Source organism: Pseudorca crassidens, chromosome 19 (genome assembly GCF_039906515.1).
Source record: "Pseudorca crassidens isolate mPseCra1 chromosome 19, mPseCra1.hap1, whole genome shotgun sequence".
Lineage (NCBI taxonomy): Eukaryota > Metazoa > Chordata > Mammalia > Artiodactyla > Delphinidae > Pseudorca > Pseudorca crassidens.
The window spans coordinates 44,425,108-44,451,669 of record NC_090314.1 but is presented as its reverse complement, the minus strand read 5'-3'; the positions used below and the strand labels follow the sequence as shown (position 1 = coordinate 44,451,669).

At 50.5% G+C, this 26,562-nt stretch overlaps 3 protein-coding genes across 3 annotated transcripts; all 3 read left to right on the top strand.

The window, feature by feature from the left end:
- Positions 1-208: 208 nt before the first annotated feature.
- LOC137211663 (keratin, type I cuticular Ha2-like) lies at positions 209-8,251 on the top strand. The gene is made up of 8 exons (XM_067714221.1): positions 209-327; positions 369-612; positions 1,311-1,393; positions 1,557-1,713; positions 3,035-3,151; positions 3,277-3,414; positions 4,813-5,051; positions 8,173-8,251. The coding sequence occupies exons 1-8, from the start codon at positions 209-211 to the stop codon at positions 8,249-8,251; spliced, it is 1,176 nt and encodes a 391-aa protein (XP_067570322.1).
- LOC137211662 (keratin, type I cuticular Ha8-like) lies at positions 7,255-15,693 on the top strand. The gene is made up of 6 exons (XM_067714220.1): positions 7,255-8,643; positions 10,215-10,301; positions 11,545-11,703; positions 12,016-12,162; positions 12,522-12,723; positions 13,375-15,693. Exons 1-6 carry the CDS (start codon positions 8,281-8,283, stop codon positions 13,401-13,403), a joined length of 987 nt encoding a protein of 328 aa, XP_067570321.1. The 5' UTR covers positions 7,255-8,280; the 3' UTR covers positions 13,404-15,693.
- Positions 15,694-21,462: 5,769 nt separating this feature from the next.
- Positions 21,463-24,573, top strand: LOC137212330 (keratin, type I cuticular Ha1-like). Its single transcript, XM_067715601.1, has 6 exons — positions 21,463-21,822; positions 22,027-22,109; positions 22,447-22,603; positions 23,634-23,795; positions 23,890-24,015; positions 24,187-24,573. The coding sequence occupies exons 1-6, from the start codon at positions 21,475-21,477 to the stop codon at positions 24,409-24,411; spliced, it is 1,101 nt and encodes a 366-aa protein (XP_067571702.1). The 5' UTR covers positions 21,463-21,474; the 3' UTR covers positions 24,412-24,573.
- The last annotated feature ends 1,989 nt before the right edge of the window (positions 24,574-26,562 follow it).

Genomic DNA, 26,562 nt, shown 5'->3' with positions numbered 1-26,562 from the left:
AGTCCTGCCTTAGCCAAATGAGAAGCTTGGCCTCTTTCATGAGGAAAGGAACTCCTTATTGGAAACCAAATTACGAAAGAATGAGCAGCTTCCTCTGGGACTGGTGATCTTCTAGCATAAGTCCCCTGACTCCAAGGGTACATAAAAAGGCCCGAGCAGAATGGGGTTGGCAGACACTGACACTTCACGCAGCTGCAGCCTCTCCGACATGACGTCTAACTGCTCCCCAGCCTCCATCAAGAGCTGCCCCCAGTCACCCTCCGTCTGCTCCAGCAGCACGAGCTGCCGACTGGAGCTGTGCCTGGGTTACGTCTGCCAACCCGGGATGTGCGTGCCCTCTGTCTGTGCGCCCACCCCCTACCGGCCAGCCACGTGCCTCTCAAAGGCGCACTAGCCAGCTCCTGCCAGCCCGGCAGCTGCCGCCCGACCAGCAGAAGCTCCGGCTCCACGGGTTCCTACAGCCGATACTTCGAGGGTTCCTTCAATGGCGATGAGAAGGAGACCATGCAGTTCCTGAACAACCACCTGGCCAGCTACCTGGAGAGGGTGCGCCAGCTGGAACGAGACAACGCACAGCTGGAGAGCCGCATTCGAGACGCCTCCCGGTCTCGAGTGCCTGCCTTGGGTCCTGACTAGCAGTCTTATTTCAAGACCATCGAGGAGCTCCAGCGGAAGGTGAGGGCAAGCGGTGAACAGACTCCCTGGGAAGGAGACCCAAAGAGCTGGCCTTCCAGATCTGAATCTCACTCGTTTCTTAAGCTACGTTCAGGGAAAAGAAACTTCCCTAGGGCGCAGGATTATTTCCTAATTCGAGTGCTCAGCCGGAGCCCTTCACGTGGAAAGAGGCCTGGGATCTAGTCTCAGTTCTGTCATGGATTCATTGCGTGACTCTAGGAGGTCCCTTCCCTGGGCCTCAGTTTCCTCATCGGGAAAATGGGGATAATAAGGGTCCTTATGTCAAAGCGTTTCCATGGGTTAATACAGGTAAAGTGCTTAGCCCAGCCCTTGGTACGTGGTGAGTTTTCAGTAAACCTGAGTGCTCGTTAAGGACCCTTCTAACTGTCATGTCTAACAGAGTTTTTCCTCCCACGTTGCTCATTGCATTCAAAATGGGGCATTCAGATTTATGAAGACCCAGGTGCTTGAAAAATAAACCTCACGTTTTCTGAGGACTTGCAGTTCACTGAATATCCCTCAGAGTTCCAGAGGCTTCGGCAGGGATGGCTGCAGGGCTACTGGTTCTCCTCACTTGGGTTCTTTTTCCTTCTTCTTGTCCTGGGCCGACCCCCTCTGTGTGCTGTGGCCCCCAGGTTCTGTACACCGAGGCAGAGAATGCCAGGATGATCGTGCACGTCGACAATGCCAGGGTGGCTGCCGATGTCTTCAGGACCAAGTGAGTGCGGCCAGGGGACGGAGGCGCCCTGTCTCCCGGCACATGCCTGGGGGCAGCTTTCTGTCAGTTTCATAGACAGTAGGAAAAGCGCCAGTGGCTCAAGGTCTTCCCTGGGGTTGGCACTCAGTTTCAGCCCTCAGTCGCTGACCCTGTCCTGACATAGGTACGAGATGGGGCTGGCCATGTGGCAGCTGGTGGAGGCTGACACCAGTAGCCTGTGCAGGGTGCTGGATGAGCTGACCCTGTGCAAGGCCGACCTGGAGATGCAGGTGGAGTCCCTGAAGGAGGAGCTGATGTGTCTCAAGAAGAACCACGAGGAGGTGAGGCCTGAAGTCCAGCTGAGGTGGTCCTGGGGGGCCCAGTGAGAAGAACGTGGGATTTGGGGTTGGGTAGTCATGGGCTGAAATTTCCAGGCCGGCCACAGATTGTATACGTGACTTTGCCCAATTTATTTAACCCTTCTGTAACCTTTCCTTTATGTTCTCATCTGTAAAATGGGGCTAACTCTATCGACAAGGCTGCTGTGAGAATTCAATGAAGTCACAGGTCTTAAACACCTGTCCTTTGGTTGGTGCTTGGAAATGCTAACGACCTTCCCTTCTGCATTTCCTGGACTGGCGTGACTGCCAAGGGCTTGTGGTGACTTGTTTTTCTCATGAGAGCTGCATAACAGGGGTAGAGTGGCCCACTAGGGCTGGAGGGGGCTGTTTTCTAGAACCAACATGGAATGGCCCGTCCGTCTCTGCTAGGCTGGACTGTGGGGGGTGGCCCCCATCTCGTCTAAGGGAGAGGTGAACTGCAGTGGTTTTCTTCTTTTCTTCTCTCCCCATCCTTGTTCCCCTTCCTCTCTTCTGTTTGCATATAATACACTTAATCCAAAAGCCACAGGTCGACCCTCTGCTTTCTGATTTTTCCTCATCTCCTGTAGGTCCTTGGAGGGGAACCCCTCCACCCTGGGCACCTGTATGCTGTAAAGCCCACCTGAGCGCTGGTGTTTTTTACCTCTTTCCCTGGGTTGACACTCAATCTCTCAATTTGGGATTTGAAAGCACAAGTGCCTCTGAATCCTGGCTGGGTTTCCTCAGGCTGAAGTGTAAAGTAACAATGTTACCACATACTCAATGAGCGCCCGAAGGCACCTGACTCACCCCATCTGGATCAGAGAACTGGGAACTGCCCCAGGAGGCCACTAATGAGGAGTTATCGCTTGGTATCGGCAGCCTCAGCAGCAGCTTTCTCTTCTTGGCAGCGGTGGCAGCGGAGCCTGGGAGGTGCCTGCTCTCACTTGGGCCTTGAACCAAGTAAAGCCAGGCTCCTGCGGTGCTCCTTCCCAGACGAACGCAGGCTGGGAGGGGGGCTGGGGAGACAGGGCACAGTTGTCCCATTTTAGTCCAAATGGACCAAACAAACCCTGATGTTGCTCCTGGCTTCTGCCAAAGCTATAGGAAGCCTCTCCCATCACGGGGTGTCCAGGTGGAGCTGAAAGACCCTCGGGATGCGGCAGAGTGGCTGCAGTCCTCACAGGGCCCCTCTAAGGCAGAGATCTTTAGCATCCTTTGCTCCATCTTCTCACATCTCCTTGGGGGAATGATCTAGGATCGCATGACTTCACACTTGCCTGGTGTTCTTGTGTCTTTTCAGGAAGTCGATGCCCTCCGATGCCAGCTTGGGGACCGCCTTAACGTTGACGTGGACGCCGCAACCCCCGTGGACCTGAACAGGCTTCTGGAAGAGACGTGGTGTCAGTACGGGGCCCTGGTGGAGAACTAATCACAGGGACATGGAGGAACGGTTCACCAGGCAGGCGGGCCTCTCGCAGGGGGCTGGCCTCCCCAGGATCCCTGAGAGGCACCCCCAGCCTTCTCCTGTCTCCCCCATTGCAGATGGAAGCACTTAACCAGCAGGTAGCCACAAGCTCTGAGCAGCTCCAGAGCTACCAGCCAGACATCAATGATCTGAGACAAACGGTCAACACGCTGGAGATTGAGGTGCAGGCCCAACACAGCCTGGTGAATGCGCCTGTGGGCGCCTGTCTCCCAGCTCTGGAGCTCAGGCAGCACCGAATGTAGGGGCAGGCATCCAGGAAGGAGGAGGGGGAAGAGGAAGAGGCGGGAGGAGGGGGACGGCGAGGGGGAGGAGGTCCAGATTTAACCACCACCATTGCTTGCCTGGCTGACCTCTCCTGCAGGGAGGTTTCTCCCAAGACCCAGCTCAGAGATAAAAGGGCCATGTTTCAAATCTGATGTGGGTTAGGTGGCCCCTGTCAAACAGTTCCCAAGAAGGCTTGTCCTCTGCTTAGCCTGCCCTTCCAAACCCATGCTTCTCAACCCCACCTGTGCAGATTTTAAAACTCTCCATGCCCAGGTTCTTCCCCAGATGAATTATATCAGAGTCTCTGGAGGTGGGGCCTGGGCATGGGTGTTTTTTTAGCATCTCCCACATGACTCTAAAGTGCAGCCAGGGTTGAAGACCACTGATCTCAGTGATGCTTGTAGCGGGGGAGCCTGGAGAACCTCAGGTCCAAGGCCTGAAGCCTGAGTAAGGTTGAAGAAGGAATAAGGGATTTAGCGTCACGTGAACGTAGGTTCAAACCCTGGCCTGTCACTTCCCAGCTGTTTAACCTTGAACAAGTCACTTGACCTTTCTGGGCCTCAGTTTCCTCAGTGACTCAGGTAGGGAGGGGTCATTCCCAAACCCAAGGAGAGACTTGGCTCTTCTCGGCTCTTTCTTTCTTTCTTTTTTTAAAAAATTGAATGGAAGATTCTTTAAATTCTATAGCGCTTTACAATTTTCAGAAGTTTCACATGCGTGATTTCACATAATTCTCTAATAACCCTTTTTCCCCCTACCCTTATATTGCCCCTCACCTTCTCCCTCTCCCCACTGGTAACCACTAGTTTGCTCTCTATATCTGTGAGTCTGCTTCTTTTTTGTTTTATTCACTAGTTTGTTGTATTTTTAGAATCCACATATAAGTGATATCATACAGTATTTGTCTTTCTCTGACTTATATCACTTAGCATAATGCCCTCCAAGTCCATCCATGTTGCTGCAAATGGCATTATTTCATTCTTTTTTTTTTCATTCTCTTTTATAGCTGAGTAATATTGCATTGTGTACATAAACTCCACATCTTTTTTATACACTCATCTGTTGATGGACGCTTAGGTAGCTTCCATGTCTTGGCTATTGTAAATAGTGCTGCTATAAACACTGGGGTGCATATATCCTTCTGAATGTTTTTGTTTTCTTCATATATATACTCAGGAGTGGAATTGCTGAGTCATATGGTATTTCTAGTTTTAGTTTTTTGAGAAACCTCCATACCGTCTTCCACAGTGGCCGTTTCTCGGTTCTTTCTAAGGTCATGGAAAATAGGTCCTCTCCTCACAGCTATTTTGTCTTTCCTTTTGCCTTAGAGAGACTCTCTGGAATCTACCCTGGCAGAGACGGAGGCCCGCTACAGCTCCCAGCTGGCCCAGATGCAATGCCTGATCACCAACTTGGAGGTCCAGCTGGCCGACATCCACTGTGACCTGGAGCGGCAGAGCCAGGAGTACCGGGTGCTGCTGGATGTCCAGGCCCGGCTGGAGTTTGAGATCAACACGTACCGGGGGCTGCTGGAGAGCGAGGACTGCAAGTACCTGGGGTGTGAGAGGTTTGGAGGAGGTTATAGGAAGCAACTGGATCTTCCCATAAGGTACAGCCCTGTCATGATTAATAAGGGATTAGGAAGCCGGGATGATCCAAAGACGTCAGGCAGGTCTTCATGCTGCCATCCCACACCTGGCCCATTGGGACCATTCTGCTCCACTCCAAGTTGGCAGACTCCTTCTAAGTGCTCAGCGTGTGCCAGCGTGTGCCAGGGGATACTGAGACGGATGATGACAAAGCATCTGTTCTCAAGCCTTTTCCATCTCCAGGGAGACAGACATGCCACTGGAGATCATACTGGGGAAGGGTGGATGTTTGGGGCACTTGGAAGGATTATGTAGCTTCATGTGTTGAGCTGTGGTGGAAAGGAGGACAGGAAAGATCAGCTGGGCCCCATTCAACGGTGAACCACAAAGGCCATGCTGGGGAGGGAGGGCTTTATTTTATAGGCAGTTGGGAGGCCTTAACTTTTTTTTGAGGAGGAAATGATAGAATTGCTTAACTGCCTAGCTCCTCGCTAGATGGTAAACAACTGGAACTCAGAGAAAAAATATTTTTATCCCCTCCATCTGGTGCATAGTAGATGCTCAGTAAACGTTTCTTGACCAAGTCAATGAGAGCTCAAAGCTGCTCTTCAGGAAGATGGCACAGATGGCAACAGGAAGGGCTGAGTAGAGAGAGGGAGGAAGGGCTGGGCACAGGAGCCATCCAGGAGGCCTTGGATGTGGTTTAGGTAATAAACAATGGGGAGGGTCTGAATGTGGGCAGTGGAGGCATCTGCCCCCAGCTGTGTGGTACAGGCAGAATTGGCAGGGCTTGGTGGCTGCCTGGATGCAGGATACCTCTGGGCCTTGGGTACCTGATGGGCTGATGATTGTAGGTAGACATTCAGCCTTGCTTCTCTGCCATTTAGAATCTTGCCCTCCAGGGCAAGGGTTGCAAAGTCAAATATTTTTCAAGAACTAGGCCATGAACATACGTGAGTGACATGGGTGTTACTGTGGGACAGTGGATAACCAGGGAGCTATGGCTTGTCCAATGAAGGTGGTGCTGCCTCCTCAGGGCCATTTCTACCACATATGATGAAGATTCAGTACTGCTGGATCTTCTCATTATTCAAGGGAAGCTGGGAAGCTGCATTTCTTTTAAATGTTTAGGTTCTTTTAAAACAAATGTTTTAAGTTCTCCTGATTTTTAAACCTTTTCAACAAATTTTAAAAAATACAGGGGCTTCCCTGGTGGCGCAGTGGTTGAGAGTCTGCCTGCCGGTGCAGGGGACACGGGTTCGTGCCCCGGTCCGGGAAGATCCCACATGCCGCGGAGCAGCTGGACCCGTGAGCCATGGCCGCTGAACCTGCGCGTCCGGGCCCTGTGCTCCGCAACGGGAGAAGCCACAAGAGTGAGAGGCCCGCGTACCGCAAAAAAACCCAAAAAACCCAGCAACAACACACTGAACATTGAATGGAGGCCAAATAGCCCAGAGACGGGACAGGCAGCCTGAGGACAACATCCAGCCTGAAATGTGTTTCATCTGGCCAGTACTGTATTTTTTTTTGTGGTACGCAGGCCTCTCACTGTTGTGGCCTCTCCCGTTGTGGAGCACAGGCTCCGGACGTGCAGGCTCAGTGGCCATGGCTCATGGGCGCAGCCTCTCCACAGCATGTGGGATCTTCCCGGACCGGGGCACGAACCCGTGTCCCCTACACCGGCAGGCGGACTCTCGACCACTGCGCCACCAGGGAAGCCCCTTGTTTATCTCTTAATTTCAACTTCTTGCCCAGTTTCTGAGCCTTTTAATTCTTCTTAATTCTGGCAATGACACAGTTGTTCTGTTGGGGGCTAGGGTAGGGGATTGGGTGGAAGTCAAGTTGAATAAGAATAGGCTTTGGAGTGGAAGGAAACAGATACTGAGAACGGCTTTGACACTTTATAATTGGCTTGAGCCAAGAAAAATGACTTCACATCTCTGGTCCTCAAAACCTTATTTATTTATTTTTGTAAAATTAAGATAAGAATACCCACTTTATACGGTGTAGGAAGGATATAGACAATATGGTTGATAAACCCCCTACACACATGATAGGTGCTCCTAACACACATGATAGGTGCTCCTAACACACATGATAGGTGCTCCTATCACACATGATAGGTGCTCCTATCATAACAGACTTTAGAATCGAGGAAGTAAGGCAGGAAGAGGGGTTGCAGTGACTCTGATAATACAAATCTTTTGAGTTTCATGGTCAAGTTCTTAGATGATATTCCAAAAGATTATTGTTCAGTGTTGTTTGTTATTGGCTTCTTGAGCTCTCTGTTTTTGGTCTGGATCAGGCATGGTCTTCAGAGTCACCCTCATACTGATGAGTTTCTTAGACACTATTTAAGACACCCATGGCTACCCAAGTTATCGTGCTTCCTGATGGACAGGAACGTAACCAACTGTGTGTCAGGTATGAGCCTGGCATATAGGATGTGCCAGGAGATGTGCTGAATGAATGGACTTCATAGTCTTTTTGCCCCTTAAAATGAGACCAAAAGGCAAACAACTGAAGAAAGAAGAAATACAGAACTTCTTGTTAATCAAGAAGCCTATAACATCTACTAAGAATCAATTTCTTCCCTGGGTCGGGAAGGCTGGTTGAGTTTTCACCCAGGTCAATGCCACTGTAGTCATAGAAGTTTGTCTCTCTTGCTGCTCCAAAGACCAACAGGAATAGTCATGCCTTCTGTGTGGACACATCAACAAGGAGGCCAACCCCAGTCAAAGCACAAACATCTGATGGCTGAAAGGACTTCTGTTCTTTTAAAATAATAAAAAGCTTCTGACTTCCCACCCACAGCCAACCTGATATCAGAGAGCCAAGAGGCACCTCAGATTCTTCAACATTCCTTTAATGAGATAAGGAACTCCTAATGGTAAACTCAACAGCTGAGTAGCAGGATGATGGCGCAACAGGAGGTAGAGAATCAAGCAGGGAGGTCAAAGCATGGAGACCACACCCACCTGGGATGGGGTTTAAAAGGGCCGGGAGGGAAGAGGGTTGTCAGATTCAGTGGCTTAGCCTTCCCAGCGGCTCTGAACCTCCTGTGCATCCTCAGCTCACCATAACTTCCTCCTACATCAGCTCATCCCACTGCCTGGGCTGCACCAACACTCCTGGAGCAAGAAACATCTGTGTCTCCTCCACTGACATTAGAGACTAGCCTGGGGCAGAGGTCAACAATGCCCCCCTATGTCTCTCAGCCACTCTGGCACACGCCAACCGAATCCCAGTGGGAACAACCCCTCTGGGCTGACCCAGCCTCTGTCTGCCCACAGCTGCAATGCCGCCTGCCCCTTGCTGGGGACCTGCCACATTCCTGGCAACATCGGAATCTGCAGGACCTATGGTGAAGGCTCCCTTAACAGCCATGAGAAGGAGACCATGCAGTTCCCGAATGACCAGCCGGCCAGCTACCTGGAGAAAGTGCGCCACCTGGAGCGGGACAACATGGAGCTGGAGACCCAGATCCAAGAGTCGAGCGAATGCCATGAGGCCACCATGTGTCTGGACTATCAGAGCCACTTCTGCACTATCGAGGAGCTGCAGCAGAAAGTGAGGTTTGCGATGCTCTCGATCAGAGGTTGGCAAGCAACAGTCCCTAGGCCAAATTCAGCCTCCTGCTTGACTTTGTGACTAAAGTTGTATTGGTACGCAGCCACGCTCACTCACTGACGTATTGTCTGTGACCGCTTTCGTGCTACAACGGCAGAGTCGAGTAGTCATGACAGAGATTCATGGTCTGCAAAGCCTGAAAGATTTACTATCTGGCCCTGTACAGAAAAAGTTGACTGACCCTGCACTAAATGTTCAGGGCCTGGATTGGCAGTGGAATCAGCCACAGATAAAATTATTTTTAATTGAAGTATAGTTGACTTACAGTGTTGTGTTAATTTCTGCGGAACAGCAAAGTGAATCACTAATACATATGCATGCAAATTCTTTTTTATATTCTTTTCCATTATGGTTTATCCCAGGATATTGAATACAGTTTCCTGTGCTATACGGTAGGATCATGTTTTGTTTATCCAGTCTATATATAATAGTTTGTATCTGCTAACCCAAAACTTGTGGGAAGAGAATCTCTTGAGTGAAGGTGAATGTGAATGTGAAAAGGATGAGTTGTAGGATTTGATTCCCCAGGATTCTGAGTTTACGCTTTCTGAGCTTCAGTGCTTACAATTCCTAAATTGTAGTTGCAAAAAAACAGTGTAACCTAAGTTCTGGTGCAGCAAAAGGGGTCAGGGGAGTATGTTCTAATGTCCTTTATGAGCCAGTATATATCCATTCAGTAATATTGGTCTCTTATGTATATCTGCTGTCCCCTTTGGTTATAATGCAATACTTCTTAAGAGACTTCATCTTAGTTTTGGAGACAGAAAGACAAAGAATATCAGAATAAGGGCCATGACTCCAAAAAAGATGTTAAAAAAAAAAAAGACTAAGGCAAAAACCAAAATTAAATTGGGTTTCCCTGGTGGCGCAGTTGTTGAGAGTCCACCTGCCGATGCAGGGGACGCAGGTTTGTGCCCTGGTCCGGGAGGATCCCACATGCCGTGAAGGGGCTGGGCCCGTGAGCCATGGCTGCTGAGCCTGCGCATCTGGAGCCTGTGCTCCGCAACGGGAGAGATCACAACAGTGAGAGGCCCGTGTACCGCAAAAAAAAAAAAAAAAAAAAAAAAGGACTAAGGGCCATGGAGCTATGGCTAGATTCAGGGAAGACCTTTGAGGAGGTTGACCAACCAGTGAAAGGGACTTATTAAGAATGGATCCCACCTTATCTGCAAGTGTAATAACCAGCCCATTGTTCTGTGGCTTAGATTCCACATCTTGTTTATACCAGGTTAAGCATCATATCTAGCAAAATAAAATTAAGTCTTTGCTATATGTTCAGTTTGCTACTACCTTCCATCTCTTGCTTCTTTGGGCTCTATACCTTCACCTTTTGCCACGCATTCTCTTGCATGTGCCCCTCCTGTACCACACCAGCATAGCTCACATGTTTGGGAGCTCGTGTTGTCCAAGAGGATGTTGTAGTTTGAACCCAGCCAATGGTGCTTCCTTTGACTGAGGCCATAGATGGCTCTGGGAACGAGCAAATCTCTGAGTGTACTTTCTTTTCCCAGATCCTGTGCGTCAAATCTGAGAACAAGCAGCTGGTCGTGCAAATAGACAATGCCAAGCTGACTGCTGATGACAATAGGACCAAGTGGGTTGGGGTACCACACTTGGGGGAGGGGCCAGATGTCTACCTGGACTTCTCTCTCGTGAGGCACTTGGTATAGGAGATGTAATCGACCGAGATCCCAAACCCACAGTTACAGCAGGAGTCAACAGAGGGCATTAAGCCCAAGGTCTTGAGAAAACACCCCTGGCGACCTGCAGTTGTTTAACTTTTATAATTTACAACCTGATTTGGAACGCATCCTCCACTTGATTCTATGTAAGAAGAACCGGGTGAAGTGGGCAGGGCAGTGATGGCATCTCCTTCGTGAGGATGCAGAGGCTCAGAGCCCTAATGGCACTTGCCAGAAGTTGCACGGCGTCGAGCGGTAGAACCAGAACTTGGCCCCGCATTTCCTACCCCGAGGTCATTTCATGCGAAACTCCGCTGCCTTGGTAAAGGATGTGTTTCCACACTGCAGCTCGACCAATTTGTGAGCACTAATTATTCATGACAGAAATCATGGTCCACAGCCTACAGTGGAGGCATGTGAAGGTCAAAGGGTTTATACTCCCTAGAGGGTCCAATGTAGGAGCAGGGAAGGACATTATATATATATATATATTTGTTGTTCTTGTTGTTGTTTTTTGCGGTACACGGGCCTGTCACTGTTGTGGCCTCTTCCGTTGCGGAGCACAGGCCCTGGACGTGCAGGCTCAGCGGCCATGGCTCACGGGCCCAGCCGCTCCGCGGCATGTGGGATCTTCCCGGACCGGGGCACGAACCCGTGTCCCCTGCATCGGCAGGTGGACTCTCAACCACTGCGCCACCAGGGAAGCCCAGGACATTATATTTTATTGTCTCTTTTCTGGGCACTGTGGACGCCTCACTCCTCCAGAGTTAAGGAAGCCGTTTCCTTTCTCTCATTCTGCCAGTTTGGCTTCTAATCTGGGAGAGAATCCAGGGTCCATCTCAGCTGGGGGTGTGGAAGAGGACGGTTTAGAGTGGGCACACCTGGCTTCTCTGTAGCCTCCCCTTTGGCCATCTGCCCATGAGGGCAGCGTTGACCACGGTCCATCCTGGTATGCTCAGTACCGGCCACTCTGCCTGGTTGTCTTAGGTGCTTAGTATTGAATGAGTGGGGATCACCCTGCTGTTTCTGTGAGTGTACGACACAGGAAATGCCAACTCACAACTGGAGGGCAGAGGGAAGGCCAGCAAGGCATGCTGTAGGTTGTGTCCTGGGGCCCCTCTGCTCTCTAACCCCAACTCCTGTGCCTGCCCTGGTGAAGGTACCAGACGGAGCACTTGCTCTGCCAGCTGGGGAGGGGGCCGACGTCTGTGGGCTGCACAGGGCACTGGACGACCTCACACTCGCCAAGGCCGACCTGGGGGCCCAGCTGGAGTCCCTGAAGGAGGAGCTGCGTTGCCTCAAGAAGAACCACGAGCAGGTGCGGGGCCCTTTGTGTGACACGTGGAGACGTCCTGGGGGTGAACTCAGGCTCCTTCGGAGGAAGCAGTGAGGCTCTTCCTCCTGCTTGGGTGGAAGCTCGTGCCTCGCTGTTAAGCCTTGAAGGGGAGCTCTGGCTTTCCGTGGGACCTCGCCCACTGAAAGGCTCTGGAAGCTGCTATGCTGACGCAGGCAGCACCTCATCCTCAGAGGAGGGCAGGGAAATCGCTGGAGGGGATGGGAAGTGGGAGGTGAGGCTTTGAGTAGAGGGCAGTGGGGGCCCCATGTATGGGACATCCTCCTATGTCCACAGGGAGTCCACGCTCTGAAGTGTCAGCTGGGGGACCAGCTCCGGACTGAGCTGGACGTGGTGCCCGCTGTGGACCTGGGCGGGGTGCTGGAGGAGATGCGGTGCCCGTACGAGGCCCTGGAGGTAGAGCTGCAGGCTCAGCTCACGCTGGTGAGTTCCTTTGTGGGCATGGAAGACTCAGCTGGGCTCCCGCTTCCCATGGGCAATTCCCAGGTTCGGTACATGCGTCACTTAGATACAGACCAGGGACCCAGCTTTAACCTGATTCCTCACCTTTGCAAGAACACTCTCGTAGATGGGGACGCAAGAACATTCATGTGGTGAGGGAGGTTCTGCAAACGTCTCCTAAGGTCTACGAGGAAGAGTCACAGAGCGTTGCTAGTTGTCACAGCTGAGGACTGGATTTTTCTTGGGGCCTGGCAATGGCTTGGGGTGTCATAGCCTTTCTGAAGAGACTGAGGACAGGGTCGATGACTGTTAACCTCTTTCCCTCTTTCTTTGGTCTGCAGAACTGGCTGTGTGAATCCGGGGCCCGCTTCGGCACTGAGCTGGCCCAGAGGCAGTGCCTCATCAGCGATGTGAAGGCTCAGCTGTCGGAGATCCGGGCTGACCTGGAGCGGCAGAGCCGGGAGTACCAGGTGCTACTGGACGTCAAGGCCTGGCTGGAGGGTGAGATCGCCACATGTTGGAACTTTCTGGAGACTGAGGACTGTACGTATGTAGCCTGATGTTGTTTGTGTCAATATCGTGTGTAAAAGCAGAGACGTCTTATTAGGAATGACTCAAAAGGAGGCGTGCCATTGCAGACCCCACCTTTGGGGACAAACTTGCTACCCAGCAAGCCTGGTGGGCTGCCTGGACGTGGAGGAGGGTGTGCAGGGCCTCTGCAGCTCATGCCGTCCATTGTGTGGCCCATGTTATGCTCCCAGGTGCTAGTCACTCCCACAGGGGCTAAAATACTGAGGGCTCTGTGCGTTTAGGTTTTGCTAAATTCTCTCTGGAATATTCCAGGAGCTTTTAAAAATATTGCATGGGGCGGTGGTATCTATTCTCTCATTTTAGTTCCTCAGTAACGCTGTGACAAAGGTAGGACAGATAGTACACCCCTGTGAGAAATAAGGAAGAGGACCAGGGGCTGTGTTTAAATGAAGAGAGTGGCCGGCCACCGGCTTTGCACACAGGCGCTCTGAGCTCTGGCCGCAGCCTCACTGTGAATTCCGGGCAAGTCACTCCCCTCTCTAGGCCTAGAGGGACCTGTACCGTCTAAGCCCCCTTTTCTCTTCCAATTCTAAAGTGCCTATTTATTTTGGATTTTCATACACTTCTCATGCCAATATTTAAGCACCTTTTTTTCTTCTGCAGGCTCCCCTGCAACATGTGCGCGACCCTAGCCTCCAGCACCTGTGCGGCCCCTGCAGCCTGTACCCACTGCTCTCCCTGCCTTTTCGGGCCTTCTCGGGCCTCCTGTGGGCCTTGCTCAGAGCCTCGATGCTGAATTACTCCTCAGCCAGAGATGCCAGAAAATGGGAGATGTCTGTAGTCCCTTGGCTCCAACCCCCAGTCCTGCCATCGGAGGCCTTTCTTCCCCAGCCAGCCTGGGGGAGACTGAAGCCAGGCAGTGCTTCTCTGTTGACGGGCTTTCCAGCCCGGTAGCTCAGCCCTGGCCCCTGGATTTGTGCTTCCTCTCTTCAGGATGTCCTGACTGCTCCATTTTCTCTCTTCTGCTGCCTCCTGATCTCTCTGAGATGGGGAGGGTAACCTCGCTTTTATTTCGCTAATAAACTTTACTTCTGCAGCATAAGGAGTCCAGTGCCTGCTGGTCTGTTTCTCCATCCAGACCGTGATGCAACCGTTCCTGTAGAAGCAGGGGCTGTGGCTCACTCACCAGAGTGGTTCTGGAAGATGGCAAAGCCAGTGAGGACCGTGGTTAAAAGTGGAACTGCAGCAAGATGGCACAGATGAGGGATACCCAGCTCTGGACCTGACCAAGCCTGTTTAAGCCAGATTCACAGAGCTTTTAAAATACAGACTCGTTCAGACTAAATAAAGTCCCCCTTTAATCTGGATGAAGCCATCGCAAGGCCCTGTGTCGGGGCTTTATAGACACGGTGACACGGGGTCCCACAAAAACCCTGCAGAGAGGGAGCGGCTGTTACTATTTTCAGCTGGTGGCTGAATCAAGGCTCGAACCCCAGTTTCTCTGAAGTAGATCCGAAGCCCATACTTTGAAAGCTTTGAAGGGGCAAAAAATTAAACACGAGAAGGTTTAGGGTGGTTGTTCTAAAAGTGTGGTCCTCCATCCAGTAGTACCAACATCCCCTGGGAACATGCTGGAAATGCAGATTCTTGGGCCCCACCCCAGACTTTCTGAATAAGCAGTCTGTTTCATCGAGGCTTCCAGGTGATTCCATGCACGCTCAAGTTGAAGAATCACCGTGTAAGGGGGGTTTATTTGTGAAGTAAGATCCCGACTGGCCAGACCCACTGCAGAAGGGATGGGCCTCACTCTCCTGATCTCATGGGTGAGGAACTCTTTATCCCATTGAGATAGTGCTGAACGTGTTAAATTGCTGAGCCGGTGACACCATCAGTCTAGAAAAGGTCAATCAAACTCATCCACCCCAAGCTCCCCCACAGGCTCCTCTGGCAAGTCCTTCAGCAGCCGCCCAGCTTGGAACTTGCAGCCAACAGCCACGTGAACCAGAAGCTCCATGTTTAGGCAGCCACGGATGAGAAGAGCAGGTCTTCAGAACCCAGCATTAGAGCTGACCAAGCAGTGAGTTCCCCATCACTGGAGGCATTCAAGGAGGGCCTTTATAACCACCTGGTGGGGACGTTGAGAAGGTCGCTCAGGCAGCTGATGGAGCTGGATAAGATGGTTGTAGGGGTCTTCTAGCCTCCAAATTCGATGACTCCCTTCTTTCTAGGTCTTATTAATCAGTGAAACTATAAGTGGAGCTAACACACTGACTCCAGCAGCTCGTTCTTGTCTTCCTTCTCTACTCCGTGAACTCTCTGAATCAGAGTAGCTTGCTGAGAAATTTACAAAGTCCAGCTGATGGTTGTTGAGTCCAGCCCGTCCTGATGCGGGAGTGACAACAGTCCCAAGTCCCAGGGGTGGAGAGAGCTTAAGCCAGGCCTCGGTTGCTGTACCTCCAGCTGCTCTCAAGCCCAGAATCCTACCTGTTGGCCACCGTCTGTGTAGACAGGACTGATTTGCTTAAGAGGAAGCTCTTCCATCATAGGAAGCTCTGGAAGGTCAGAGGCTGTCTACCCTTTCCTCCCTTCCCTTCCACTGTGCCTCTGCTCTTTTTCCCAAGCGTAAAGGTGTCTGGGTACAGGTGATGCATCCCTAAGGTACCTACCCAAGAGTAGGTCCCAATAAGAAAGAGCAATCTTGATCAGTCCTAATTTAGCACCTGGCCCAAACACCGTCACCTCTTCCTTTGTACTTAAACAGCTCCTTTCATCCAACAAGTTCAAAGCTGTCTAACAAAATAAAGCCATTTATTCTTGCACCACCATGTTCTTCCCATGTAAGGAGAGGGAGAGAAGGTGAGTCATTCGGTGATGCAGGGATTCTTCTCGTGACATGAAATGAGTCAGTGGGGCCCCAAGATGATGCTTCTTAAGTTCATAGCCAATGCCTGACCGTCATCTATAATTAAAACATTAGCTTTGATGAGACATTGCTTGCATGTGTGTGCGTGTATGTGTGAAGTGGTTTGGGTTCCTGGGAAGAAATGCTGAGTAAAGGGGATGATTATGCTTGGGGAGGTACCATCATGACCATCATCACTACCGTCACCGCCACCACAACTATCCTGTTCATCATCATCACCATCACCATCATCGTCATCATCACCACCATCAGCACCACACAGCTTCATCATCATTGCCATGGACGCTCCCATTCACCGGGCTCTTACTATGAGCCAGGCACTGATCTAAGTTAGGGATAAGTTTATATACATATACTCATTTCACCTTTACAGCAATCTGATGAAGCCAAGGTTATTGTTATCTCCATTTTGCAGATGAGGAATCAAGGCTCAGAAAAGTTAAGCAACGTGCCCAGTTCACACAGCTACTAGATGGGGAAGCCAGGGTTCAGATCCAGGTAGTCTGCCTCTAGCAGCTGTTCTTTCAACCACTGTGCTTTACAGAGGCCAAGTCTCAGACTGTGTCAGTAGGATGACAGAACCATCATCACCCCAACGTTTTGATTCTTTTTCCTTGCATGAAATAAGAGAGTGTTTATGCCAGAGAATTCTTTCATGTCTGAGAATTTATGCCATAAAGGCTGGTGCAAAGAATGAACGTTCTATGGTATCTGAAAATAGCATGAGGACCCTGGCAATTAAAAAAAAAAATCTCAATAATATTATATTTTATTTATTTTTTTTAACATCTTTATTGGAGTATAATTGCTTTACAATGTTGTCTTAGTTTCTGCTGTATAACAAAGTGAATCAGCTATATGCGCACGTATATCCCCATATCCCCTCCCTCTTAAGCCTCCCTCCCACCCTCCCTATCCCACCCCTCTAGGTGGTCACAGAGCACCGAGCTGATCTTCCTGTGCTATGCGGCTGCTTCCCACTAGCTAGCTATTTTACGTTTGGTAATGTATATATGTCAATGGACCCTGGCAATTTTAATGGTGGGGAATCACCAAAGAAGGCCAGTCCACCCTCTGTCATTACTATGACCACTTTGTCCATTGAGGAAGAGAAGAAGAGAAACAGTCAGAACCCCTTATGTGTGTTCATCATTTCACCATTTACAAAGCCCTTTCATATGTGTTATCCAATTTGAGCCCCTCACCCCCAAACCCTGAGAGAGACAGAACAGACTTCACAATCCCCATTTTGCAGCGGAAAAAGTTCAAGGTTAGGGAGGTGAAATGAACTCCGCCCCCCCAGTCTTACAGCTGGTCTCACTCAAGCCCAAGTCTTCTCATTCCCGGCCCGTTGCCTGCACCAAATTGCTAAGGACTTTGCTGGATAAAACTTCCTGTTCAGACCCGCTCTCCAAGGCTGGCGTGAGGTAATTGAGACGGATTTTGCAGGGCCCGGGAATCTCCTCGAGGATAATCTTTCTGGTGTTTCCTCCCACCCTGCAATGTCCTCCCCACCCAACCACATAGCAGGCTGAGCTTCTGGCCTTTGGTTATCTCCTGGCCTTCCTCAGCAGAGGCACCCCCTTTAGCCTAGTTTTTGTACCCAAATCTCCCTTATCTCCCTGACCCCTTCTCCCACCCCTGGTTTTCGGACATCCTAAACATGTGTCTTGGTCATTCACATTGGCTCCAAGGCCCTCCACCAAGATCCGTCTACCCCCATTAGCTCTCTCTTATCCTGAGGGTGGAGGACTGTGTCTACTCACCAGCAGGGTCACATGTCACCTCCGTTTCTCTCCACTAGTCTCATTCCCTTTTCTAGAAAGAGGAAACTCTTTCACTTGCTTGACTTAGCATTGCCTCTTTTCTTTCTGCCGCCCCACACCCCAACCCTGGAAGCCTCTTTCACCTGCTTTGAAACTCACCTTAACGACCACAGATCCTACGGGGATCCTGCAGGGCCACCACCCTGTGGACTCCAAAGCAGCAAGAACCAGTATCAAAGTAGCTCATTACCAGGTTTGGTTGAAGAAAAGATTCTTAGAGGGATTAGGACTCTAATGAGATCAGTTGTTTGAATCCTACCTCTGAGTCACCTAGAGAGTGGAATCACGAATAAATCTCCTTTGGGGGACAGGGAGATAATCTGAAATGGCCTCATCCCTCACCTCCTGGCTGAGAATCATGAACTGGGTTGAAATGGCCTGACTGGAGTTTGGGGCAGGGATGGGTGTGGGAAAAATGGGAGGGGGGGAAGGAAGGAATTATTTTTCTTCAGAGGGGAGGTGAAGGGCTCAATTATATTACTTTGCGTTAGAGTTGGTCCACAAGGCTGTCTGCTCAGCAAGACTGAGAGCATGTCATCTTCCTCTCCCCCACCAGCATCCCCCCCCGCCCCCATCCCCCCCCCCCCCCCCCCGTCCTGCTGTCCTGGAACTATGCCAGGCGCTTGGTAGAAATTCAACAAATGATTGCTGTCCTTAATGTCATATATACAGTTTTCTAATTACATTAAATACAAACATATTTCCAAACAACCATCTCACACCTTTTAAATATCTCACTTCCTTATCTTCTTGTTATTTCTCATATATTTTGGAGACCCATTTTAGCCTGAGTTATTCATAAACATATAATCTACTAAGGGAACTGTGATTCTTCTGTTTCAATTTTGTCCCATGCCCAGCATGGAGAAGTTGCCCATTAGATGTATTCTGAAAAAACTGAACTAAATAAAAAAGTGGATTTGATAGTCCCTTGTTTGCTCAGTTTCTCTCTGAATGAATCAAATTTGCAAGTATTTCAATTAAGAAATAAGAGAGTGCATGAAGTCTACTCCTAATATGTGCGGGGACATGGAGACCTTATAACCCCATGGTCCCATCTTCCCCACTAATTCAAGAAGCAAATTGACTCAAGCCTATTGATCGTCTGAAAACATTGCAAGAAAGAAGCTAGATTTACAAGGGATGGTAGCATTATGTTTACTTACAAGCCATTTCATCTGCTGTCTTGCCCCTGAATTCTTGGGCCATTCACCTTCTGCAGGGAAAAAAGGCATCTCCAGAGAAGCCGGCAGGTGACAAGTGTAACCTGTTCTTTGCTGCGTCTTCTGTGTGGTTGCCGATTGGCCGTGACCTGAAGCCGTGCTGGCCAGACTACCCCTGTTCCTTTCTTCCTCTCTCCTCCCCACACTCTTATCATTCAGGAACAGGTAGCAGTGCCTCTTTGTAACGTTTTGCATCCTGGGTGTAGACAGCAGTGCATTTCTCAGCCACGAACAAATCTCAGACTGGATTGTGGAGGTAATGCTCTGGTCTGGACATCTTGGAACAATGCTATTTCTGTCTGAGGCCTCAGAAGCTGTGGTCCCACGTCTGTAGATCTTTTCTGAGTCTTCATTTGCATCCTGCAGAACACTCCGCAGGGGGAACCGCTCTTCTGTGCATCTATTCAGGGTGTCCTGGCTACGTCTCAGCTTTCCACCTGCAGCTTCCCTCACTTGAAGGTGGGCTAGCTTCGTCTGATCAGCACGGCCTGGCGAGCTCCTGAGGATCCCGTCCAGGCTTCTTCCTTGCCTCTTCTTCGTATTATCTCTCTTATTAAACACACCTCTCCCTGTTTCCATCTCTCCCCATTTCTCTGCTCTCTCTGCATTGTACGCAAAGTCTCTTTTTGCTTTTTTGTCGACCCAATCCTTGAATCTTCTCATACTTAGAACCTAAACATTCTCCTTTGCTTAAAGTCTCCATGTTGCTACACTGGCCAATCAGTAGATAAGACCGAAGAGCTTGGAGGACGCTGCTGGTATTTAGTCTGTGCTCCCTGGGCGGGGAGGAAGGACTGCGGAAACCGCGACTTGCTGGAAAGCCAGTGCTTTGGAGCAGGCCGACAAGAGCTGGGAAGCAGGAGGCCTGTGCTGTTCCCTAGGAGCGAATGCCCATCAGTCTGATTCCCAGGGTCTTTTCCATTTGTCCCAAGCCCGGATGAATGAGACAGGAGCTCCTACCCTCGCGTCCTTTCTCCGGGACGTCTCAGTGATGCCTGCCCACCTATTTCTCCCCCTTTAACTGCCTTGGAGGAAAACAAAGAGACTTTGATTTTATTTTAAGCCTGGAGCTTTTGGTCTGAATGGCGTTATAATAAGCAGCGATAATGGTGTTGGAGAGGGTGGATGAAGGACCTTTCATCGAAGACTTAAACAGAGCACCACGTGAATACTATCATGAAAGCTTAATGGGGAGAAGGACTCCAATAAGTTGTCAATAAAACTGTCTATGGCAGGCAGCCAAAGCCGCAGTGGCGTTTGGGGTGCGGCTCCCCAGGGTGCAGGTGGTACCTGGTGGTGCCTATAATTATGCAACTTCTGTATGTTCAGAACTTTGGTCACCCCTTCCTCAGACCTTCTGGTGCCTTCCTTCACCTCCCAAATCAACCCTAAACGACTCCAAGCTTGCCTTGCAAAATCCCCTGCCTAAGCCGTGTCTCCTCATTTTCTCTCCAGGGCGCCCAGGTCCTTGGATTCAATGATATGACCACCACCCCGCCCCACCCCTTGGTATTTTTCAACCTTTGGTTCTTAAACCAGATTGCATGTAACACAGTAAGGCTGATGGTGGGAGCCTAGGAGAGGATACGGGGCATCTTCCTGGTGTGTCGATTATACTTGGAGGATTGGGCGAAAGGTTAGAAAGTCTAACCGGGAATTTTAAAACATTTTATGTTAAAGCCAACACGATGTTTTCATGCTTGAGGAAGCTCCTTTGGGCTATCTCCTGACTTTTCCAGTTACCGCTCACTTTGTTCTAATGCTACGGCTGCCTCATTGGAAAAGCTTGGCAAGCACGGCCTTATTCCTTTCTCACACCTGCCTCCTGATACTTTCCTTAGATAGTTTCAATGCATTTGTCCGGATCTCTCAGCTTGCATTTTTTCAGCCTTCTTTCTAAATGATCTCTTCTTTCAGAATCTTCCTTGTTCTCAAACTAATTATCAAAGCCTCTATCTTTAAAATTCCTCTCCAGTCCTTTTAAAAACTTTTTATTTATTAAAAAAATTAGTTTTTATTGGAGTATAGTTGATGTACAGTGTTGTGTTAGTTTCTGCTCTACATCAAAGTGACTCTCATACGTCTACATACACATGTATGTTATACATACACATATATCCACTCTTTTTCTACATTCTTTTCCCATTACAGTCCTTTTAAGTGATAGGCAGGTAACATTATACAAACAGCTGTCCATCCTTCTTGGCCATGGCCCAAGTCAATCCTTATCCAGCTCAAGTCTTCAAGGCTTGGGGTGCTAAATCATTGAAGGATTCTTCTCTCAAAGCAGACGGAAAGGGAGTCTACTGCTGCCCCTTAATGCAACTTGTTCCTTGATTCAATCTTGGTCCCTCCCTGGAAATGCCAGGTGTGTCAGGAGATGAGTCTGATTATGGTTTTACCAGATCACGTGACACAAAAGAATGTCATTAGATGGACTAACTCCCAATTAACAAGGGCAGATACTTGGGCTAGGCCGTGTGGCCTCTTTGAAGGTCTACCGCAGGACTCTGATTTCAGGGGTGCCTAGCCTGAAGAGGAGTCCTGACTTAACAAGAAGCCAAGTAAAAACATTTATGGGACAAGGGACTCTTCTGAGGAAGACCAATAACAGATTGAAGGGAAGCCCATTTGAAAAGCAGTGAAGAAGTAAAAAGAAAAAAGACATTACATACTGTGTCCACACCCTCTGGGGATGGGGTATAAATGCTCCACAGATGCAGGAAACTCCAAAGCTCCTTGGAGAACTTGGACTCTGTCTTCCGCCGGTCACCTCACTCCCTCCATCACCATGCCTTACAGCTGCTCCCTGCCCAGCCTGAGCTGCAGCTCCAGTTGCTTCTCCCGGCCCTGCGTGCCCCGCAGCTGCCACGGCTCCACCCTGCCCTGGTCCTGCAACATCCCCGTCAACGTGGGCAACAGCGGCTGCCTCTGTGAGGGCTCCTTCAACGGCAACGAGAAGGAGACCATGCAGTTCCTGAACAGCCGGCTGGCCAGCTACCTGGAGAAGGTGCGCCAGCTGGAGCGGGACAACGCAGAGCTGGAGAGCCGCATCCGGGAGCGGAGCCAGCAACAAGATCCCCTTGTGTGCCCCGTCTACCAGTCCCACTTAAGGACCATCGAGGAGCTCCAGCAGAAGGTGAGGGGCCTTGTTGTCATCTCTAAGCAGGGCAAGTTTGCTAGTATTCTCAGTCTGTGGGAGAGAACTGTGTTTCTTGCATCTATGCCATCGTGATTCTTTCTTCCTCCTTTTATCTTCAAAAGGGCTTTTTAAGCATTTTTAAAGAAGTCGATGGTTTCATATTTATTTTCAATCCTCACTTAGCAACCTCTCATTCCCCAGATCCTTTGCACCAAGGCAGAGAACACTAGGCTGGTAGTGCAGATTGACAATGCCAAGCTGGCCGCAGATGGCTTCAGGACCAAGTGAGTTGTTCAGAATTTACACGGGTCCACTTCTTTTGTTCAATCTGTAGTGAAAGAAAAGGGGTTTCCATAGCTTACTGAACAGCAGTTCAATCCATCAGTTGCGAAGGATTCTGCAGAGGATTGGGGGGAACCAAGAAAGAAGCCACAAAAGTGGATGAGGACTCAAATCAATTTTTGAATCAATATTGGGTCTTGACTGAGCCTCCAGAACCCTCTGCCTCTTGGGTCTACTCATTGCCGAAAGAGGGAAGAAGAGGTGAATGGGTTTATCCAAGATCATTCTTGTCAGTCTTCAAGGTCTACCAGGTACTGCTCTGACCCTGTCCTTGTGCAGGTATGAGATGGAGCTGGGCTTGCGGCAGCTGGTGGAGTCGGACATGAATGACCTGCGTAGGATCCTGGATGAGCTGACCCTGTGCAAGTCCGACCTGGAGGTCCAGGTGGAGTCCTTGAAGGAGGAGCTGCTCTGCCTCAAGAGCAACCACGAGGAGGTAAGACCAGAAATGAGAAATGAAGAAACCTGACTCAGCTTCAGGCTGAGGGTGGCGTTAGTGATTTGGGGTGGCAGAATCAGGAATAAGAATCTTTTAAATTTCCTTCAAAAACACCAAAACTTCAGGATAAAAGAAAACATTGAGAGATGAAACGTATCCATGTTCCCAGATAAGCTGTCTTTCACTCAGAACTGGTGCCTCACTTGAGTTTCCTAGGGCACCTCCATGGGCTTGTGATTGGTTACTGAGTTGTGGGAGGAGTCCCAGCATTGCTTGTGATTGGTTACTGAGTTGTAGGAAGAGTCCCAGCATTGCTCTGATCATGCCATGCAAAGCCATTTCTCTTTCCCCTCAAAGCCAAAATATCAATCCTGGTGAACTGGAGTCTCCACTTTTTCAAAGTCTTGATGACGAATGATCTGGGGTTCCTTCTCTCTCCTGGGAGGGGCCATGCCAAGATCTTACTTGATGGGAGAAATGCTGTGACATACAATCTGAAATTATACAGCCAATTCTTTTTCTTATGAGGTCATCTGCAGACAGTCTGCAAACTGGGAAAGTTGGGCATTCATCCATCCTTGAGTGGCCCCCAAGCAAATCCTTGAGAATTTTTTTTTTTTTGCGGTACGCGGGCCTCTCACTGTTGTGGCCTCTCCGGTTGCAGAGCACAGGCTCCGGACGCGCAGGCTCATCAGCCATGGCTCACGGGCGCAGCCGCTCCGCGGCATGTGGGATCTTCCCAGACCGGGGCACGAACCCGCGTCCCCTGCATCGGCAGGTGGACTCTCAACCACTGCGCCACCAGGGAAGCCCGGGAATTTTTTTTGAATCCAAGTGCCATGACACAGTCATGGTGGGAAGGAGCTGAACACATGGAACGCAGACCACTTTGCCTTCTGTTGTCATAGCCGCTCCACTAAAAGGCTTTTCCGAGGAAATAGACAAACAGGACTTTGACAAGCAGTGCCATTCCTTTGGGTCCACTTTTTATTGAGGATAGTCACTCTTGCATTTTCTACATCCACAGGAAGCCAACTCCCTGCGGAGACAGCTTGGAGACCGCCTTAATGTGGAGGTGGACGCCGTCCCCACCGTGGACCTGAACAATGTGCTCAACGAGACCAGGTCTCACTACGAGGCCCTGGTGGAGAGCAACCACAGGGACGTGCAGGAATGGTTCACCAGGCAGGTGGGCCTCTCAGCACGTGGCCTCTCAGGCCCCTCGGCCCCTCAGGGCCCTTCAGACAGGGTCTGATCCTGCCTTCTCCCCTTTGGTGTTTCAGACCGAGGAGCTGAACGGGCAGGTGGTGTCCAGCTTGGAGCAGCTGCAGTCCTACCAGGCGGAGATCACTGAGCAGAGACGCACGGTCCATGCCCTGGAGGTGGAGTTGCAGACCCAGCACAACCTGGTGGGTATCGTTCAGACTCCTGGTGAGAAGGGGAGGTCGGGGAGTCAGAGGCACCAGGCTGGCCTTTGGGCCGTCCTCTCCTTAACTCTTGGAGCTTGTGACTTCTTTGCATCCTGTGGAGAAGCCCTTTCAGGAGCAGCTCTGTGACCTTCCTTACCTTCCGCACGACAGAGAGACTCTCTGGAGAACACCCTGACGGAGATGGAGGCCCGCTACAGCGCCCAGCTGGCCCAGGTGCAGTGCCTGATCAGCAACGTGGAGTCCCAGCTGGCGGAGATCAGGAGGGACCTGGAGCGGCAGAACCAGGAGTACCGGGTGCTGCTGGATGTCCGGGCCCGGCTGGAGTGTGAGATCAACACGTACCGGGGGCTGCTGGAGAGCGAGGACTGCAAGTGAGTACTCAGCTGCTGGTGTTTGGCGAAGCTATGCACATATAGGCATACTTCTCAGTTGGACTCCAGGCAAAGATTGCATACCCTGGAGAGGAAATTATGCCTTCACACCAGACATGCTCAAACGGAACTCAGAAAACAATGTGGCTATCATTAAAACATAAAGTGGCAGGAACTGTGTGATGTACAAACTGAAATTGCACAGTCAACTCTTTGCATTCTACTCTGATGACACTGATATGTGATCAGTGATATTTCTTACATCTTAACAATACCGTAATGTGTAGAAGTTACATTTCCACATGCTACCTTATCTGCCCTGTTACCATCAGGCAGGCAGGATCAGTATTCTCCTCATTCTATAGGTGAAGGGACTGGGGCCTGGAGAAGGTAAGTGACTTATCTAAGGTCACCAGCTAGGAATGGACGTTGCTGGGAGCTGAGACTGGAGTTTCTGAGCCTCTGTCCAGCACTTCGGACATGATATGACAGGGAGACCGTTAGCATTGAGAGTGAGCTTTGCAGCACGTGAGCCTGTGACCTTCTCTGTTACAGGTCAGGCCAAGTCCCAGAGAGCAGTCCACACTTGGGGTCTCTCTGGTGTATATTACAAGCCGCCCTCAATTCGCTTTCCATATCATTCTTTTTCTCCAGGCTGCCCTGCAACCCCTGCGCCACGACCAATGCATGTGGTAAGACCATCATGCCCTGCGACTCCAGTGCCTGCACCCCCTGTGCTCCTACTGCCCGCTTCTCGCCCTGTGTCCCCCGCCCCCACTGTGGGCCCTGCAACTCCTACACGTGCTAGAGTCCAGTGGTTGCCGGAGGAGCAAGGAGGCAGGGCCCAGTGTTCCAGAGCTTTGACCTGGCCCTGGTCCATTCCACCAAATGGGCCAGAAAACACAATTGCATGGCTGGAGCTGCCCCAGGGAGGTGGTCAAGAAACTCACCCAACTCACCCAGATAATTCCCTGCCTACCCTTTCCTTCGTTGGAGACCGTTTCTTCTTAGCTAGCCCAGAGAACCCTCCCACGTGCCAGCAGTCTTCCCTTGTAACCTCCTAATAAACTTGATTTCCTTGGCAAAGCAGATGCCTTTCTCACTGGTATTCATTTGTCTCACCATGACCATCACTTGAGCACTTTATGAAAGGGCCACTTGAAAGCAGAGCCCTATAACAGCCTCACTCTTGGATATGAGAGCCTGGCAGGCAGATGGCTGGCCTGGCATCCTGACCCCACAGGTGAGGCAGGGAGGTAGGAGAGAGGGTAGGGCAGCTGCTGGGTTGCTCCATCTCCCTTTGGCCATTCCTGGATCTTCTTCCTCACCCCTCTTGACCAGGACATCTCCTAGAGCTGATTTTATCCAAATCTAAAGTGAGGAGGCATGAGCTGGGGGCTGGAAAGAGGCTCTGGAAAGCTCACCTTTTCCCAGCAGGAAGTTTTAGGTCCAGCACTGTATTATCTGGGTTACTGCTCGTTCAGGCAGCCTCAGGACCGTGCAGCAAAGGGCCCATCTGGCTTGCGTACTGTGTCCAGGACTTCCTCCTTCCTTCTGATACCCTTCCTGGGGATCGTTAGCAGCCTGGGCTACAGCTGCTCACTTCCCCTCCCCGCATCTGGGGCTCAGAGAACCCACCAACTTTTCCTTTAATACTTCCGCCTTCCTCTGTTCAATCCAACCAGTGTCTGTTGGATACCTGCTCTGTGCAGATCCTGGATGGTGGGGAGGGGAGAGGCACATAATGAAAGACACGGTCCTGGCTGCAAGTTATTTATAATTTCTTAAAAGGGATGAAACTAGTCCCCAAGTAGGGCTATTATAAGCCTAGTCCCTGGCACTGTGAACACTCAGGCTGGTGCTGCAGGAAATCTCAGAGTGCTGAAAGTGATATCAGTGTTCATCAAGAATGGGGATCTTGGGCTTCCCTGGTGGCGCAGTGGTTGGGAGTCCGCCTGCCGATGCAGGGGACGCGGGTTCGTGCCCCGGTCCGGGAAGATCCCACATGCCGCGGAGCGGCTGGGCCTGTGAGCCATGGCCGCTGGGCCTGGGTGTCCGGAGCCTGTGCTCTGTGGCGGGAGAGGCCGCAGCAGTGAGAGGCCCGCGTACCGCAAAAAAAAAAAAAAAAAAAAAAAAGAATGGGTATCTTTCTTTA